The 17020-nt window shown below is 39.0% G+C and overlaps 1 protein-coding gene across 11 annotated transcripts in view; it reads right to left on the reverse strand.

The window, feature by feature from the left end:
• rap1gapa (RAP1 GTPase activating protein a) overlaps positions 1-17020 on the reverse strand; it is a 60395-nt gene that overhangs the window by 13900 nt on the left and 29475 nt on the right. For 9 of the 11 annotated variants that reach the window (XM_042491064.1, XM_042491061.1, XM_042491065.1 and 6 more), the window contains 9 exons: positions 14313-14406; positions 6803-6838; positions 5388-5435; positions 4866-4904; positions 4524-4715; positions 3162-3265; positions 2641-2719; positions 2494-2547; positions 1445-1528 (listed from right to left, as the gene is read on the reverse strand). In XM_042491064.1, coding sequence (XP_042346998.1) covers positions 1445-1528; positions 2494-2547; positions 2641-2719; positions 3162-3265; positions 4524-4715; positions 4866-4904; positions 5388-5435; positions 6803-6838; positions 14313-14406 — 730 coding nt within the window. Of the gene's footprint in view, positions 1-1444; positions 1529-2493; positions 2548-2640; positions 2720-3161; positions 3266-4523; positions 4716-4865; positions 4905-5387; positions 5436-6802; positions 6839-9164; positions 9574-14312; positions 14407-17020 lie in introns of those variants that run through there. The other 2 variants (XM_042491060.1, XM_042491058.1) reach the window with 2 other exon arrangements.

Below are 17020 nucleotides of genomic sequence, written 5' to 3' on the forward strand. Positions count from 1 at the left end.
TTACAATGTATTCAACAACATATTTAAACAGGCTGTTCTCATTCACTGTTTGTTCTCTTCTTACACTACACAAATAATGCAGAATAATTCATATATAACCTAAATAATCATGAGCCAGGAGGCTGTGGTCATGTGACCTGTGCATTTGCAGGCTGCCCTCCGTCATATGAAGAGAGCAAAGGAAAACATAAGGTCATGCAGTACAAAGAGTGACAAAGAAGACATAGGGAGAACAAGAAGCTCAGCAATAGCTCTGGGCTTTGAAATCAACATAAGGGGCCAAATCAAGGAATTACAACATCCATCATGTGATGTCATTGGGCAAAATGACCTATTTCTTAATTGGGATTTGATCTATACAGTCTGGTTACAATTCTAAAATCTACCAGAGCCACAAGATTAAAATCATTTCAAGTTAGTGAAGAGCTTTTGCATAAGTTTGACATTGGCAGGCGAAAGTCTCTCGTGTACTTGCTCTACGAGTCTAACGATGCCAAAACTTGTGGAAGGTTTACACAAAAAGTCAAACTTTTTTGGCTTCATGCACCACTGAGCATTTTTCATAGAAATGAGCGAGACCCCACCTCCAATGCTGTATAGAGTTCTCTTTATACATCCATGTGGGAGAAAGATAGCAGGGCAGATGGGTCAAACAAACACAGGATTTTGACCCAGGAGATAGGGGTTTGTGCCCCGTGTGATACCAAAAGTTAACGTTATATTATTTTTAAGTTATCTATGTTTTATTATCATGTCATATCGTCAAATCACATCTTCACATCTTAATGTAATGTGAGGCAATGAAGCATCACATAACATCATGCGGTGTAATGTCACACAGCGTAACATAATGTTGAGTCACATCATACAATGCAGCATAATGTAACGGAGCGTAACATAACATGGTGTAAAGTATCGTAACACAGCGTAATGTAACATATTGTGAAGCCTATACCCATGCTTGACTTTTTTCATATAGGCATTAATTCTCAAGATATCATGGCAGTACTTTGTAAGATATTATACAAATGTTTGATATCTTATCTTGTATGAGGAAATGTTTGATTTTAACAACGGCAAGGCTTTAAGGAATCACCAATGCAGATCTCTACGTACTGAGGTCTCCACTCAAAGGTACAAGTGCCCTCAGCAGATCATTCAATAGCTCCTCTGCCCCCAACATAATAAACAAGAGGGCTGTGATTGCCTCAGACAATGAGAAGACAGCCACAGTAACTGGGCTGAAAGCCATAATCGGGACCGAGGAGGACCGAGCATAATCAGCATCCTTGAGGAAATCACAAATTACAATGTATTGTACATTCTCAATGTTCATGCACTGAATACAATGAATATAAATAATGCATGCAATTCCACACAACCACCTATAACTAAAAAAAGGCATTTTTCTTTAGTTAGTTTAAATTCAGACTTCACAACTCACCTGTCCAAACTTTTGATAAATGACCCCAAACTTGAAATTGTTGCTTATCACATGTTCATCGAAGGTGACAATAAGTCTTGAAGCCTGTTGAAAAATAAAAAACAGATAAGTTCAGGTCAGGTTTTGTTTGCTGTTATGAGCCCTCCTGTTTTTACTGGCTGGTAAGAGATCTCCTGTCAACAATGTCGGTGATGGGACACTAAATCCACAATCTCCCTCTTGTGCAACTAGAATTACCACCTCGTGGTTGTATGTTTACACTCACCAGTTAGTTTGCACTTACAGTTTACATCCATGTCTGTGAAAACATGGATGCTTCATGAAAATCTCAAAAAATTTCAAGTTGGGCCCCCACGATTAGTGTCACAAATTCTGTATATGACCAAATGTCTCCCCTTTTATTCCTGAGTTAAGCTGTATTTTTGCATAACATTAAGATCTCTCAATAAAGATGGCCTTTGACAATTTAAATAGAAAATGTCAGCACTTCATCATTTTGTCCTATGAGACATTGTGAGATGTTATAATTAACGTATGAATTCTTGTATTATGATCAAAAACATGTTTTGTTAGGGCACAGTGACCTTTGACCTTCATCCACTTAATTCTTATGAGTTCATTCTTGTGTCAGTGTGGACATTGTGCCAAATTTGAGGAAATTTTCTCAAAGTGTTATTGAGATGATGTGCTCACAAGAAAAGGATGGATGCAAAGACACAAACTCCTTGACTTTTGACCACCAAAATAAAATCAGGTTATCATTGAGTCTAAGTGGACATTTATGCCAAATCTGAAGAAATTCAAGTGTTCCTGAGCTATAGCATTCACAAGAATGGAAGGGATGAACAGAAGGACAAATTGAGAACATAATGCCTCCTGCCACAGCTGGTGCGGAGGCATACAAATGTAAAAGTTAATCTGAAGCTACTATGAAGCTTCAACAGTCTGAGTAAGACAAATTGCAGCCCAATCCTTTAATTCATCAAATGTCTGTGACTGGAAAAGACACATACAGCAGCTGCAACAAAACAAATCAAACCAGATCTTACTTTTGGATAAAGGACAGGAAAAAAACGATCCACGTTGACCTCTTCACAGACAAGCTTTAAATTAGGAAAAAAGAAAAAGGAAAAATGTTAGATCATAGTCGGGCAGTTTCACAGCAGATAATTCTCTGCACAAACAACTCTTCTTACTTTGGCCATTTGGACCACATTGGGAAACTCCGTCAGACAGGAAATGGGGATCACATCATGGTAGGTTTTCAGCTTGGTCCTGGTGATGTCAGAAAACAACCAGTAAAGCCATATACCATGATGCAACATTTCTCAGAAGAACCTATCAGATGGGAAAGAGATGATCCGGTATGGACTATCATCAAACTTGCTCACTCTCGCCTCTCTCTGCCGTCTCTCCCTCCCTCCATCCCCACCCACTCGCTGGCCTAAATAGTCCATCTGTTACTCTGCTGTGGAAATGACAGCACTGTTGACGCTCTCTCCGGCTTTATGACTCTAACGATAACACCCGTGCTGGTAGGATGTGTTTATCCCGTCAATACTGGACATTTAGGAATAAAAGAAAGTGGATTATTCAGCACAGACCTTTACTTGATCATGAAAGTGCAAATGCTATCACTGCTTCAGAAGTGCTGATTTATTCTCCTCTCTAAATAAACCAACATTGTACAGCACCATGTATGCATAATGAGCATTACCTGAGCATTAGACGGAGATGTTCCTGGTCACCAATCACATCGTACTTTAGCGAGAACACCAGATGTCCAAGAGCACTGTCCACTGAATAGTAATTAAAGTGTTCCTGAGGGCACAGAAAAAGGATACGGCCATTTGTATCTGTCATAATCACAAGCTCGTGCGTGACACGTGTATATGCACTCCAGCATTACCAACATCCCTCCAATCTGAGCACCTTTTCTCCTGCTGTTGTTCTTCTACTACAGGCTGATCGCATTTGCTCATATTATGCATGCATAAGAACAGGTGGCAAAGCCTAATGCATCTTCATTAGCAACAGTGTATGAGGTGTCAAACAGGGAGGCTGGTCGCTGTTAGTGGTTTATTCTACCGGGATACGCTTACTGCTTATTCATTTCATTACTGTAATGAGCTAGAAGTGAAATTGATTGTGAAATCTTCCATGAGAGTAATGAGGCTCATTTGAGATGGAAGGAAGCTGTTATGATAAAGGCCTTCATGAGGATGACTTGAATCTGAAGGCAGTCTCCGATCACGTCTTTTAAAGAATGTGTAAAACTGTCCTTACTGCTAAATAAATTAGACTCTCTGATGTTCCTTTCATTATGTTTAATTGCATGATTGCGAACACAGAAACTGAACAAGGGAAAAACTATCAGCTAACTAATCTGAAAAATCTAATTAAAAGGAGGAAAAAGATGAAGACGCACAGCCTCAGCTTAGATGGGAAAGAGATCTATTTTGCTTAACTAGTCAGCAATGGAGAGCGAACAACACACACGATGACTGCATGCAGATTCTGGGGAGAAAACACACATTTTTGCCAGTGTGATTAAGCCTTTGAAATTTGGACATATTATTAAGATGCCTTTCACAAGCATTTAAATCTTTGAGCAAATTGGTCTGATTTCTTTCAAAAACATGAAAACATTTTTAAAAGAGAGAGAATTATTACGAAAATGAAAAAAAAAAAAAAACGCAATTTTCTTGTAACTTTTCACCCTTTTTTGGGGGGGGGGCAAATGCTGAGTTTCTCAGAATACTGACATAATATCTTGAAATGAAAATTCTACTAAGTTGTTACTCTCATAAAGTTTCAAATTATTTTGATTATGATTTACAGGATTATATTTTTATCACGATGGTGGTATATGGGCTTCCATATTTTCACTCCAATCTATCAAGCAGTGACATACATCATACACACACACACACACACACACACACACACACACACACACACACACACACACATATATATACATATATATATATATATATATATATATATATATATATATATATATATATATATATATAAATATATAATTTAAAAAGGATTTTTTTTTGTTGTAGCTAACCTTGCCCAGGAAGTGTTTCCGGAAGAGCGTAGCTGTCGTGTTACATTCCAGCTTGGTGCGGGTGTTCGGGGACAGAGGTGGCGGCTGTTCTGTGTCCGCTGTGTCACCTAACTCATGGTTTGTCCCTTCAATCCAGTAACCCCCAAACTGCGGCAGGAGGATGAGAGGAAAAGGACTTTTTCTGCCCAACACCTGCCACAAAATGCGAAAGAACAAGGATTGAGAAACAGAACAGCACAACTATAAAAGCCATTTTAGGACAAGAATGAAACTGAGGTGATGTCTCAGTGATACACAAGCACCAATAGTGAGAAGTGCTTCTGTGGCATATCAATATCTCACCTCATGGACACTTGGGTAAGGAATGTAGTCCTCCTCAGTCTGAAAAATAAAGGGAAAAAAGGCTTTGTTTTCTCATCAAAGAATAAAAATAACCATGCTGTCCAACTCTGTAATCCCAAAGGACACTGATTCAGAGTAATTGCATAACTGTTATGCAATGAAAATCAGTTACATAGGAATCAATGCATTGCTTGATCAAAGCATTGTCATTATTTGGCACATTTATGATTTAAAGTACTTAATTACATATCCTGTTAGATTCTTTGTTGCTAACATTTCACAATTTCTTTCTGCAGGTCTGAGTATTAGAACTGAATATTATATGATTCTGAATCCAAACCAGCTCTGTTGGTATAAAAATGATGGCAAGGCTTGAGAGCATTTGACTGCATTATGAATAATATTGTGCTACCGTGTACTGAAGTGATCAGCCTGTCTGGCAGAGCAAGATATGGTGGAGGAAGTCGCTAGACAATGACCGCGTCATGTGAATAACACCGTGTCTTACACTGAGAGTCATACCTTGAGTGGGGGAGGAAAGGTGCATCTCTGCTCATCCATCCTGTTGCCCTACAAAAGGAGAGAGTGCGATAAGAAAACCAGAGAGAGAAAACGCCCAGTCATCAACACACACAGGCTGCTTTTTAAAAAAGTCAACACAAATATCTACATTCAAACATTGTTGTTGCTTATACATACAGAACAGTTTACATAATAATCATGTCGTGAAAGAGCACAATAAAACAAACTAAGAGAATATCAACCCTGTTACATAATGGCACAGTTTTCCCAAGAGATATGCAGCAGGCAACCAAGCAAAGTCAGTGAGGGACAGATGGAAAGATACAGAAAGAGATACGTTACACACACACACACATATACACACACTGACACACAAAGAGCAGATACCGAAACACAATTAAAGGATGCTAAAGAGCAGACATTTGGGAGTGTGACTGAAACGTCTGTTAGCACACAGAGGAAGTGTGGTAATAAGACCTCAGGGATTAAAAAGATGCAGAGCTGAGTGACACTTCTACACTTAAAAAAACACCCACTGGACCTGAGGTGTGTGAAAGAGAGGACGCACAAACGCAGAGAAAGAGATGCAGTGATGCTAAATATGGGCTAGGTGATGGCGCCTGGAGTAACAGAAGACGATACATCACATCTATATATTGTCTGACTGTGGATAAAAAAGCACAGTTCTGCATCACAATACCTGCTAAAGAGGAATATTTAGTTTTAAAATATTCAGTTCTCCACAGACAAAGCCACTGAAAGCTATCATGACTGTAATTTATTTTCATGATTTTGAAAACAGTGACCACACATACACAAAGACCTGATAAGCTCTATGATAAAACTCCTCGCCCATAATGTGCAGGATTGTATGATTAAAGTGTAACTTCTGTATTTTTAACCTGGAAGCTATTTTTTCATATTTTTGTTTTTAAGTGACTAATGGGAACAACAAATTTTACAAATGTGTCCAGTAATGAGTGAGAGTGAGTGATCTGCAGCTGCCGCTTGCAGCCCTGTTACTCAACACTGCAAAAATTGTTGTTCCCATAATTCATGCACACACAAAAACATGAGGTCCAGGATGAAAAATACTGAAGTTACCCTTTAAAATAAACATCCCCTCAAAGCTGTCAGAAACCAGGAGACATTTTTCAAGGTGAGATAATGAGCTTACAGAGCTGTCAGCCGGTGTTACAACCAGAATGTTAACAGCTGAGAAACACATATAATGCTCTGACAAATCTCCTCTCAAACCACCAGACTCAGTCCCCTTATCATGTACAGAAGTATTGTAGCCGAGGAGACGGCCAAAGTGCTGCAGTATTAGAAAGAGACACGCTCACTGGTTAGTTGCTTTGTGAGTAGAGTTTAGAAAGCCGAGACAGAACACGAAAATCGACGTGACGTCTTACCTGCATTTTTTCAAGCATTTCAAATAAATCTGGGGTCTGGAGAGAGGAGAGTGAGATGACATGTTTTAAGTTCATTTGTTGGCTGCTACTGAGGTTTAATTGGTTTTTACAGCAGTGAGTCTGACAGTTTGAATTCAGCTCAGTTTATTACTTATAATGTAGAGCTTGTTCGTCCAGTATAGAGGCTCTGAGAGGCAAGTAGGAAAAAAAATCTGGTGATCCATTCCCCTAAGCCTGATTCAAATTTTATTTTCTTTTGTTTATGGTTCAAAACAGATGAGAAAAAGGTTTGGCCAGGATAAGATTTTTGTTTGTTTGTTTGCTTTCATCTGCAAAACAGGAGAATAAACAAGTTCTGCAATGATCATTTTTCTAAGTTCCTTTTTTTTCATCTGTGAAAAAAAAAGGTTCTGGCAGTGTTTTTTGTTGTAATACTCATTTCGCCCACAAGAGGCTGAGGTCCACCTGTTCTGAACAGAGTTTAAAGTTAACTTCCAGGTGAGTTTTAATATCTATAAACACAAGATAGACAACATATATTGCATGTTAGCAAATTATGTAACATAACTGTCACCTGTCATGTAAATGTGATGCACATGTTCCTATGTGAAAATACATCTCTGTATTTGTATTTGAATATATAAGAATAGTAACCTACCTTTTCTCCTATATCACAGTGCTTGAAGTTTGTGCAAAGACACTTGCAAAGTGCAAATATTTTTATATATTTATTGATCTTTTTGTAATTTTTCCTTATTTCGGACAAACTGATTTGGAATTTGGAATTAATAGTGCAGCATTAAAAGTCAAACAAACCACAGATAAACAGCATAATTGAAATTGTCTGTATTCAATCAGGTTTTACAGCTGGGGGTCTCTATGATCTTTTGTAGTGCATCTCTGAAACAATTAATTCATCAGCAATTTGCATAAAATTAGGAACCTTCATGACATACCAAGGTGATAGACAGGATTAACTAAAGGTGTGTATTGGAAAGAATCTGGCAATATGACACATATAATGACACAGCGGTTATTATTCAAAATTTTGCTATATATATTGTGATTTTATAAATCTAATTTTAGGATAACTATCAATGCTAGCAGTGCACCCTTTATCACTCTGCCTTCTTTATAGGTCAGTGTTCCTTATGTTTATGCTAGTGATGTGTTGATGGACCGGAGGAGTCAAATGGCAGAAGATAAAATGCAACACTGAAGGATTCAGCAGTCTAGGCTTTAAACACAACATAAAATGAGCCACTACCATAAACCTGCATGTAAACTATCAATAAAAAAATTACAAAAAGTGTTTTTTGTCAGTGTGTTATCACAAATCACGTTTTCTCACACCTCTTGTAATAACTATTTTTAAGCTGTTAAAGAGTGCACGGGCCTCCAAGACCCCAAACAGAACATTATGGTTAATTGCTTGGAACATCTCTGAAATATTGAACATTCATTCACTGAAACTGGCCCATTACTCAGTGCTACAATGGGCGTTATAGAGTTAATAAAGCACAAATTTTCTATCAGCTGTTGCAGCACTGCCCGAGTTTAGGCTTATAATTATAATAATGATTATTATTAATTTACCTGATTGAAGCGTGTGATGTCTCGCCTCTCCCTTGTGGTTTCTCACACTATTACACAGCCATGAGTGACAAACCGGCTTTTCCACATTAAACACATGCCTAACTCTTTAGGTTCCAACCATAGCTGCTGGTATTGTTCTTTAAATCTTCACATAAGAAACACGAATCGGTTGAGCGTGATGACTGTAACTCCTGCAAAAAAACGCTGAATAACAACAGTCCATGGAAACGTCTGTGCGGAGTACTAAAGTGAAGGCTGAAAGGTTCAGCCAGTAAAGCCTGACATAGTCAACCCGTTTGTGTACAGAGCAATCCCATCTTAGCTTTCAGTGTGAGTATGAGTAAAGTCCTCCACCATGTGCAAACAATAGTCTGCCACAAACCCTGAAAGTAAATAACCCCAGCCTCTACAATGTTAACTAGAGATTAGAACAAGAGAAGCTGTAGTGGTGAGCTACATATCATCTTTGGACTTAAAAAAGTGAAATACAGCCCAAAAAAAAAAGCATGGTCATTTAATGCTATCTGCCCGTTTACACTAAGAGAAACACCTGATAAAAAAAAATAGAAACTTTCCCTTACAAATATGTTTTTTTAGCTCTTAACTTCAAAAAACACCCAACATAAACTGTCAAGCTTTTGTATTTGCAGCCTTAATCTCAGTTTGGAGATGCAATTGTCCAAGCCTCTGCTGAAAATCCTGGCAAACTCCCTCTACATGCCATTATGTTTCCAATCCAGCATGTTTCTAAAGTAAAGCTACTTACATGGCTGGGTTTCTTCCAGTGTGCCTTTGTCACCATTGAAGCACTGAAGTGGATGTTATTATTTTTAGCCATTTTTGACTTTCTTCAAACCAGAGTCCCGCAGCTTCAAAAGATGTTTCTCGACTGACTTCAACAGGTTCGGATTAAACTCGCTCTCTGGCTGCTGTGCCTTTGTCAAATCGTAGACAGCTGACTGAGTCCCACCGTGACACCCAAAGTAAAGCTGCATCCCTGCAGACCGCAGCCATGACTGACAGAGAGGTGGATCACACCAAGGTGAAGACGAGATCCATGGGCTCTCCCAACTGTGTGCTCTAAACATACAACATCATCGACCAGTGTGTGTCTAAGGTTGCATGCAAAGGCTGCTGCTCAAAGTTTAGAGCAGTAATCCTCTGACTGACACTAGAGGTGTCTTGTCCTCTGCTGATCCTTCTCTGTCACTGTGTGATGGTGCAGTGTTGTAAATATCATCCACCTCTTTCCTTATCACCCTTATCATGACTCAGAATGACAGGTGGCTTAAGGTGGAATCCATCTCTTCATGTCAGAAAAAAAACTATTCAAAGAGAAACCATTCCACTACACTCCCAAAAATATAAAATAATGTTACAAAAATAACAATAATGAATAACAGAATATAAAATAAAAAAATCATCAGCTGTGAATAAAATAATGTGTAAAATAAAATGTAAAGGAAACAAAAGTTTTAAAAGAATCTAAATGAACAAAGTGGAGACAAAAAGCAACCAGATATGTAATTTTAGCAGAAAAAAACATTTTGCAGAGATGACCAGAGCGGAGGAGGTGTTGGATCCACAGGGAGCCAGGCTGGCATACAGCGCAGGTGTTAGTGCCGAGATCCTTCATAATGAGAGCTAATAGGCTTGTCATTATGACAAGAGGCAAATTAAATGTGAAAAGACCTCCTCTCTGTTCCAGACTTTTCAGGTGCAACTTTTTCCACCTTTACTGAGCTCAATGTAACTTTGACCTGCTCCAAAATTGTAAAGAATATCAGAGTTATGTAGGGTCTTGTAACTGATGCACAATATGTCTGGTTCTAAATTGTAGTTAATTACAGTTGTTTAGGATCTTATTGTCATCACAAGTCGATGGAGGGTTGTAGGACTTTGGTCTCATTGGTATAACTTCTAAGTAAAATGCGTCGTATGGTTAAACAACAGAAAAAATATCTGCATTAAATTTACCATTAACAGTGTTGGGGAGATGTAAACGAAATGTAATTAAAGTAATAGTTTAACTACATATTGCAGGAGCTTGCTGGCAGTTGGACTACATTCATACAGTATTTGCATTGTAATTCATGTAGTTTAATAACTGTTTTGACCATTTTTTGTGTAGTTCACTACTGAAACCGCAACCAATTTTGGGCTGTAAAAGGAAAGAACTGCTTGCTTATTTATTTTTTATTTGTTGATTGATTTATTTAATGGTTTATGCATGCATGGGCACTTAGATGCAACAGACTCAGTTTGGTACCTTTTTTTTTGCCACTGCCTGTTACATTATTGTACATTTTTTAAATAATTTAGAATCACATTTACATTGTCAGTTTAATACATAAAAAAGGTTTTATCATTTTTTTTACGTAGTAGATCTACTTTTCTACGTAGCTTTAGTTAACTAAACTAGGCTCCTCCCTGGGGCTGTTTTGCTGTTCAAATTCTTTACAATATACAAATAATCGGTAGCTTGCAAAGCTACACTGTCCAAGAGCATTGGACAGTATGGACATGTGTGTGTCCTGGAGCTGTTGTTTTAAGTGTGTTGTTTTAAACCTATTTGGTTAAGCTTGGGGAGTATCTCAGGACTGTCTTGTTTTGATACTCTGTTACAAGTAAAAGTCTTTAACAGTACAAGGCACCCTTTAGCGGCAGTATGAGACACCCCAGGCAGCGGCATTTGCTGATGTCCGGAGGAACTTCTGTAGTACTTTTACACGAGAGCCCGTTGTTTATTTCACATGTGAAACCAGAAGTCAGTCAGTTTAGTGATGCATTAATATGTAGTAAAAAGTGCAATATTGGCTTCCAAAATTTAATTGAGGTATAAAGTCACATAAAATGGAAACACTTAAGTAAAGTACAAGTGCCTTTTGGAATATATGTACTTGGTCACATTCCACCTCTGAATATAGCAGTGTACTTTGAATTAGGCAGTGACCATAAGACCTGGTGGGGTTAATTGCAGATTGACCTGGTTTTCACAGGGCTCTGATTAAAGTGATACACTCCTCTGAGTCTTGCCCCACTAAGCCCTTATTATACTACAGTGCATCACACTACCATGCCATCCCTTAATGTCCTAAAAAATATACTTTCCTTCTCCTGAATACAAAATCAGAGATGGTTACAGAAAATGGGGTTACAGAGATCAAATATGAAATATAACTGCAGCAACTACAGCTGCCACCCTTTAGAGTGTATGAAAACAAGGTTATTCTTTCTATCCAGTTACAAACCCACATGTGATGCATTTCTTTGTCTGTTTTTCCTCCATAATATGAAGTAAAAATTGAGGAAATACTATAAGTCAGGTCTGGAATACCTTCACTGGTGCCTTCAGTGGCTGCATGCAAATCTATAGACACCCAAAGGCTCAAAAAATCCTCTCCTCATGTCTGACTAATTGTAACTAGTAAGTCTGCAGCACCTACAGATGGCATGTGCTGCAGGGATCAGGAGTGACTGTTAAACACCAAACCTCCAAATTCTTCTTTAATCCCTTTCTCTTCCCACTCCCGCTGCTCTACTCAGATCAAGTCAGATTGCGAGAAGCGTAAGCCCCATCCAAAGTGTGAGAGACCTCATGAAACCAATCCGACGGGAGCGAGACTGTATCCACTTTTAATCACCACTGAGCTCAGCTTTGTTCACTTCCCAAAATATCCCTGGCAGGTTTATCACGTCAGTCAGTCGTGTCTAAGATGTGCCAAGAGGTGGGCATGAAGATTCTGACAGGAAGATGGATATGATAGGTACTGTGACGATCTAAATAGATATAGTGAGATGATTTCTTCACTTTCTGCCCTTTATACTCTGCTGTTGCAATCACAGAAATTTAGGCCCAATCTCAAAACAACTCTCGCCTCTACTCCTCTGTTTTGCACATTTATGTCTGGGGTAGGGTGACCCGATTCTTCTTGGGATAGAGGGGTAGAGAGAAGTCTCAGAGCTACATGTCTCTACAAACTGAGGTTTTTCAAAGGCTCACTTCAAACTGAGTGTAATGCAAAATTATCGGTAAGATGGCCACACAGGCAACAAAAAAAAACCTATGGATGTATTTTCTCTGTTTGTAAAGATTTAAAATTCTGCTAACTATTCTGTAATCTTTGTTTAATGTTGTTGCAATGTGTTATGGTCTTTTTTATAACAAGCATAACAAAAGAAATCACCAGCAGCCTCTGCCAATGTCTGAGTAGCTAATTAAGTAGCTATCAAGCATTATATTGTTATTGCTAATTTGTAGGCTACATGACAGCCCTGCATTTTTAAATAATTCTGTGTCACATTTTCCCCCTTTGATGGCATATGATGCCTGAAATTTAACTACAGTCACACTACAGTGAAGTTGCTGCACCTCATCTGTGCACACTTGCAAGGTATGAGCTCAGGCTGCTAACATTATGTTAGCCTACAGAGTGCTGCTAGTGGCTTTGTATTAAAGCAGAATTCTTTGTCATTCTTGTTTGATCAATTCTTAAACTCAAGTTTAAGAATTGCAAAATTGTTCTCCAAGGGTGACATTTTTCTGTTGGCTTATGTGGAGGTTAGCATTGCCTTGGTTACCTTGTCAAAGACAACGGGATTTTTCCATTGCATTTTGCCCATTATAGACACAGAAACGATTCAAAATTCAGGAGGGGCATATACTGATGTAGTTTATGTTGTAGAACAAAACATGAAAGTCTCTTGAGATTAGGTTAACCACAGACCTTATTTCAGGCATCTAACCAAAAACCCAATTCAAAAAACTCATTGTCTTTGAGATGAGGGAACCAGGAGTGGTAAAATGCTCACTCATTTTCCGGCTTTTAGGACTCATTCCTAAGGCAGTCTACAGCCAACTCAAGAAGAATCACCACAGCAGAGGTGGCATACTAACAATATCTGGCAATACTCATGGTGTTTGTTTGTGTAAACGCCCGCATCAACAACTACTAATAACATATCACGGTCGAAGGATTTTTCTATTTTATAAGGGAAGATTTCAACCCCTACATCTTATAATTTTGTTCCATAGGGAAGAGTGGCACTCGAAAACAACGGGTAGGGGTAAAAATAAGAAATGGGGTCAGGCCTTAGTCTTTTTTCCTCTGAATGGAAGAACATTCGGTCAACCTAAGATGATTCATAAATGCTAAACAATTGTTAAGTGAACCGGAGAGAAACTGAATGAGACCCTCTTGCAGTAAAGCTTGCAATGAATGTGGCAGACAATGTATTGCATGTTTCGAAAAAAAGAGCAGAAATCAGCACATTTTTAGCTTCCTGTTATAAAAAAAATCTATCAAAAATTGATGATTACTTTTAAATGATACTGAAGTAAAACTGGCCTTGCTTAGAATGGCATAAACACCACTGGATGACAATTGAACCTCACACGACACAACATTAAACATCAATAACTGTCCAATTCGGTGACACATCCCCCACGATGGTGGGGGCGAGGAGGTTTGACTTTTGATTTAAAAAATGACAATTGCTCAGACAGCTGTACTCTGTTTTCTTTGATGGCATCAGACTTGTTAGGCTTGGATTGAGAAATTGTCGTCATCGAGCTGACAAATTCCTTCTATAAATAGATTTGTATTAACTGAATGAGGCGAGGATATTCATCCCATACGCGGAGCTCTGTACTCTCTAATTACACAAGTTAAACAAAAGAAGACAAGAATAAAAAGCAAAGTGACACTGCAAGCAGAAAGTCTAATACAGTCCCGACAGATTTATTACAGACAGAAGCACCAAGCGAGTGTATCCAGACAGAAGCAGGTGTAGAGACAAGATGAGCAGAGACACCTAACAAAGATCACAGATAAAAAGGTCACCCAGAGGTCCACCAGATAAGGTCAGGGGTCAAAGTGTAAACTCAGCCCCGCCCCCTTTGTTTTCCTCCTACCTTGTGGAATGGCGAGCTGGTGTACGGGAGTGACGGCTGGAACAGCTGGGGCTCTAGTGTTGCAGAAATCCGGGGGTCACTCCCATCTTGCTTCCTACAATCAGACAGATGCATGAGTGCATTCAGTCAGAAAAGGTCACTCAGTTTGAGATCAAGAAAAGAGGACAACAAAAGGGAATGCCTCAGGAGATGTTGCTGGTTTAATTTAGCAGCAGATGTAGTTGGACTGGTGGTCTGAGGTGCTGCATTGGCCTTAAGCCCAGACTGATGTTTTCTTGTTATCAAGGTTAGGATTTATTAATCCTAATCATTTTCTGTGTTGCTGATCTGTTGTTTTTTTCTTTATATCTCTAGAAAGTGAATCACACAAAGTGGTAAATTTTGACCTGCTTTAAAGAAATTGCATCATTTTGAGACACACAAGATAGGACCGCAAATTTTTAACAACCAGTAGCACGTCTTCCAATCAGCGACATTGTTACATCCGGCACTGATAACAGTGTAAAAAGTAAAGAACATAATTGAGGTCAAGACTTCTATGAATTACTTCAAGAATTATAGCCATTCTTTATTTTCTCACTGGGAATCATCTGTTTTGTCGAATCTGCAGTGTCCTGGTCATCAAAGGTTGAATCTGGTGTCCAGATGCTTTCCTCAACCCTAAATTAATTTATTTCAAGTCTAAAATTTTACTCCATTAACTGTCTAAGACGCCATACTCATTTCCAAGTCATCAAATACCCTGGACTTGACATTCCCTTTGGTGTCTGATGCCTCACACAAGGCACCCTTTAGTGTCCGTTTGGCTTGGGCAATATCATGTTTTTAGTGTTGTACCAGGGTATTTGGCAGTCCGAAGGTATGATTTTCAATGCCGTCCCAAAAAAAAAACCAACAAAAAAAAACAAACATTTGCTTCAATTCAGGATTGACTGTGACAGGAGTGACACCACTCAGGGGGGTGACTGCAATGTCTTTTCCCCATGAAACTCCAGCAGTCTTCTGTGGCTTTATAAAACTTCGCCTGACTTTCCATCAGCATGGGTGTAAGTAGATAATGACTAAATTTTCACTTTTGAGTGATCTATCCCTTTAAATAGACATGAAGATGCTGTATTAAGGCAATGTATCGTAGTGCACAGCAGGCGCCACTAGAGTTCAGTATGTACTCATGGAGCAGACAGCTGCGCCAATGAAGATGGCGACTGCCATTGGTGGGAATACCGTTATAAGACAAATAAACAGTTAGCCAGCAGAGAGAGATCATGGGGAAAAAACGTATTTTCATGTCTACCTTGGTGAATTAAGGGCACTCGCCGTTGTCAGGGTGATGGCAGTTAGAAAATGTTCATATATTCCCCAACCCTACTTTACAGTGTCATACATGTTACAATAAATTCTATTAACAGCAGCTCAGCTTTTATGTTTTTTTTTTTTTTTTCAAACAAATAGTCATATACCATTTATCATGGTGAAATATGAGGAAGGTAGGTATCTGTATTAGATGCACCAGGCTTCAGCTGGCTTTAAATAATCTGTCAGAAGTAATATTAGATTCTCAGAGCAACTGACATAGTAAGAAAAGGTCTGCAAAGGAGCCAATCGCACAGAGACGCGTCGCTAGAGAGGCTTATTCTGGCAGTTTTTGGGCGCTTAAAAATTCAAATATTTTCAGCAAGAGACGGTGTTTCACCACTCATCAGTGTCACTTTTGGCCATGCACACGCAGCCCTGCTCCTCAAGCACACCCAGCTGTTTTTTCAGATGCGCTTCCTGTGCGTTTCTGGAGCATTTTCATCTGGCATGATGCGTCTTAGTGTGATCGCCCCTAAGGGAGTATGTCAGGTGGATGAATGGGTCAAATAATCGCAGAACTTTCACCCAGGAGAACACTGTTTGTGTCCTGTGTGAAATTTAAAGTCAGCTATTTTAACCCAAACCATGATCGTTTTGTAAGCCAAGTAGTTTTGGTGATATACCTAAGTTTCTTGTGAATTTGTACGATTATTTAGAAATGGCACTGCATGCATTTGACACAAAACTGATGTCCAAAACTAATAATTGGGGGGGGGGGGGGGGGGTACCAGAGAGCATCGTAGTTTGAAGCATAGCGCCGCTGACCAAGCTGCCGTATTTGATGAGTTGTGAGTAAGAACTTGTCAGTCTAGGATCTTACAAGTTATATCTGAAACTTGCTGTAAATCAATATATAATTTCATCTCTGTTCCTAAAGCATATTCCTCTGTGCAGGTTCTTCATTTGTTTTAGAGCCTCAGCTGCTATTCACAAACACTTCAGGGATCTTGGGACATGATACCCAGAGTTTCACAATAATTCAAACAGCGCCTCTTTGCTCAAACCCAGGAGAGAAACACACTGCAAAACCGACTACTATGTCACACATCCTGTGCTCTAAACTCAATATCTGTGCTAGGATGGCTTTATCCCCACAGGATCGCTGGTCGATACCCCAGCTGGTTCTGGTGCCCTATTGACACCGACAACTGGCCAGTTTGCACAGCAGGTATTCAATTTGTTTGATTAATTCAATCTATTTCAAACACACAGTGATCGATTGGTATGGAAGTGGAAGTAAAGTTCTCTTATAGCTTTGTAAAGTGAAAAATGTGTATCACCATCTGTGGTGATCACAGAAAGCTCCAGCAGCCACAATGAAATATGCATCATATCTGTATCTACACAAGGTG

Source organism: Plectropomus leopardus, chromosome 8, assembly GCF_008729295.1.
Source record: "Plectropomus leopardus isolate mb chromosome 8, YSFRI_Pleo_2.0, whole genome shotgun sequence".
Lineage (NCBI taxonomy): Eukaryota > Metazoa > Chordata > Actinopteri > Perciformes > Serranidae > Plectropomus > Plectropomus leopardus.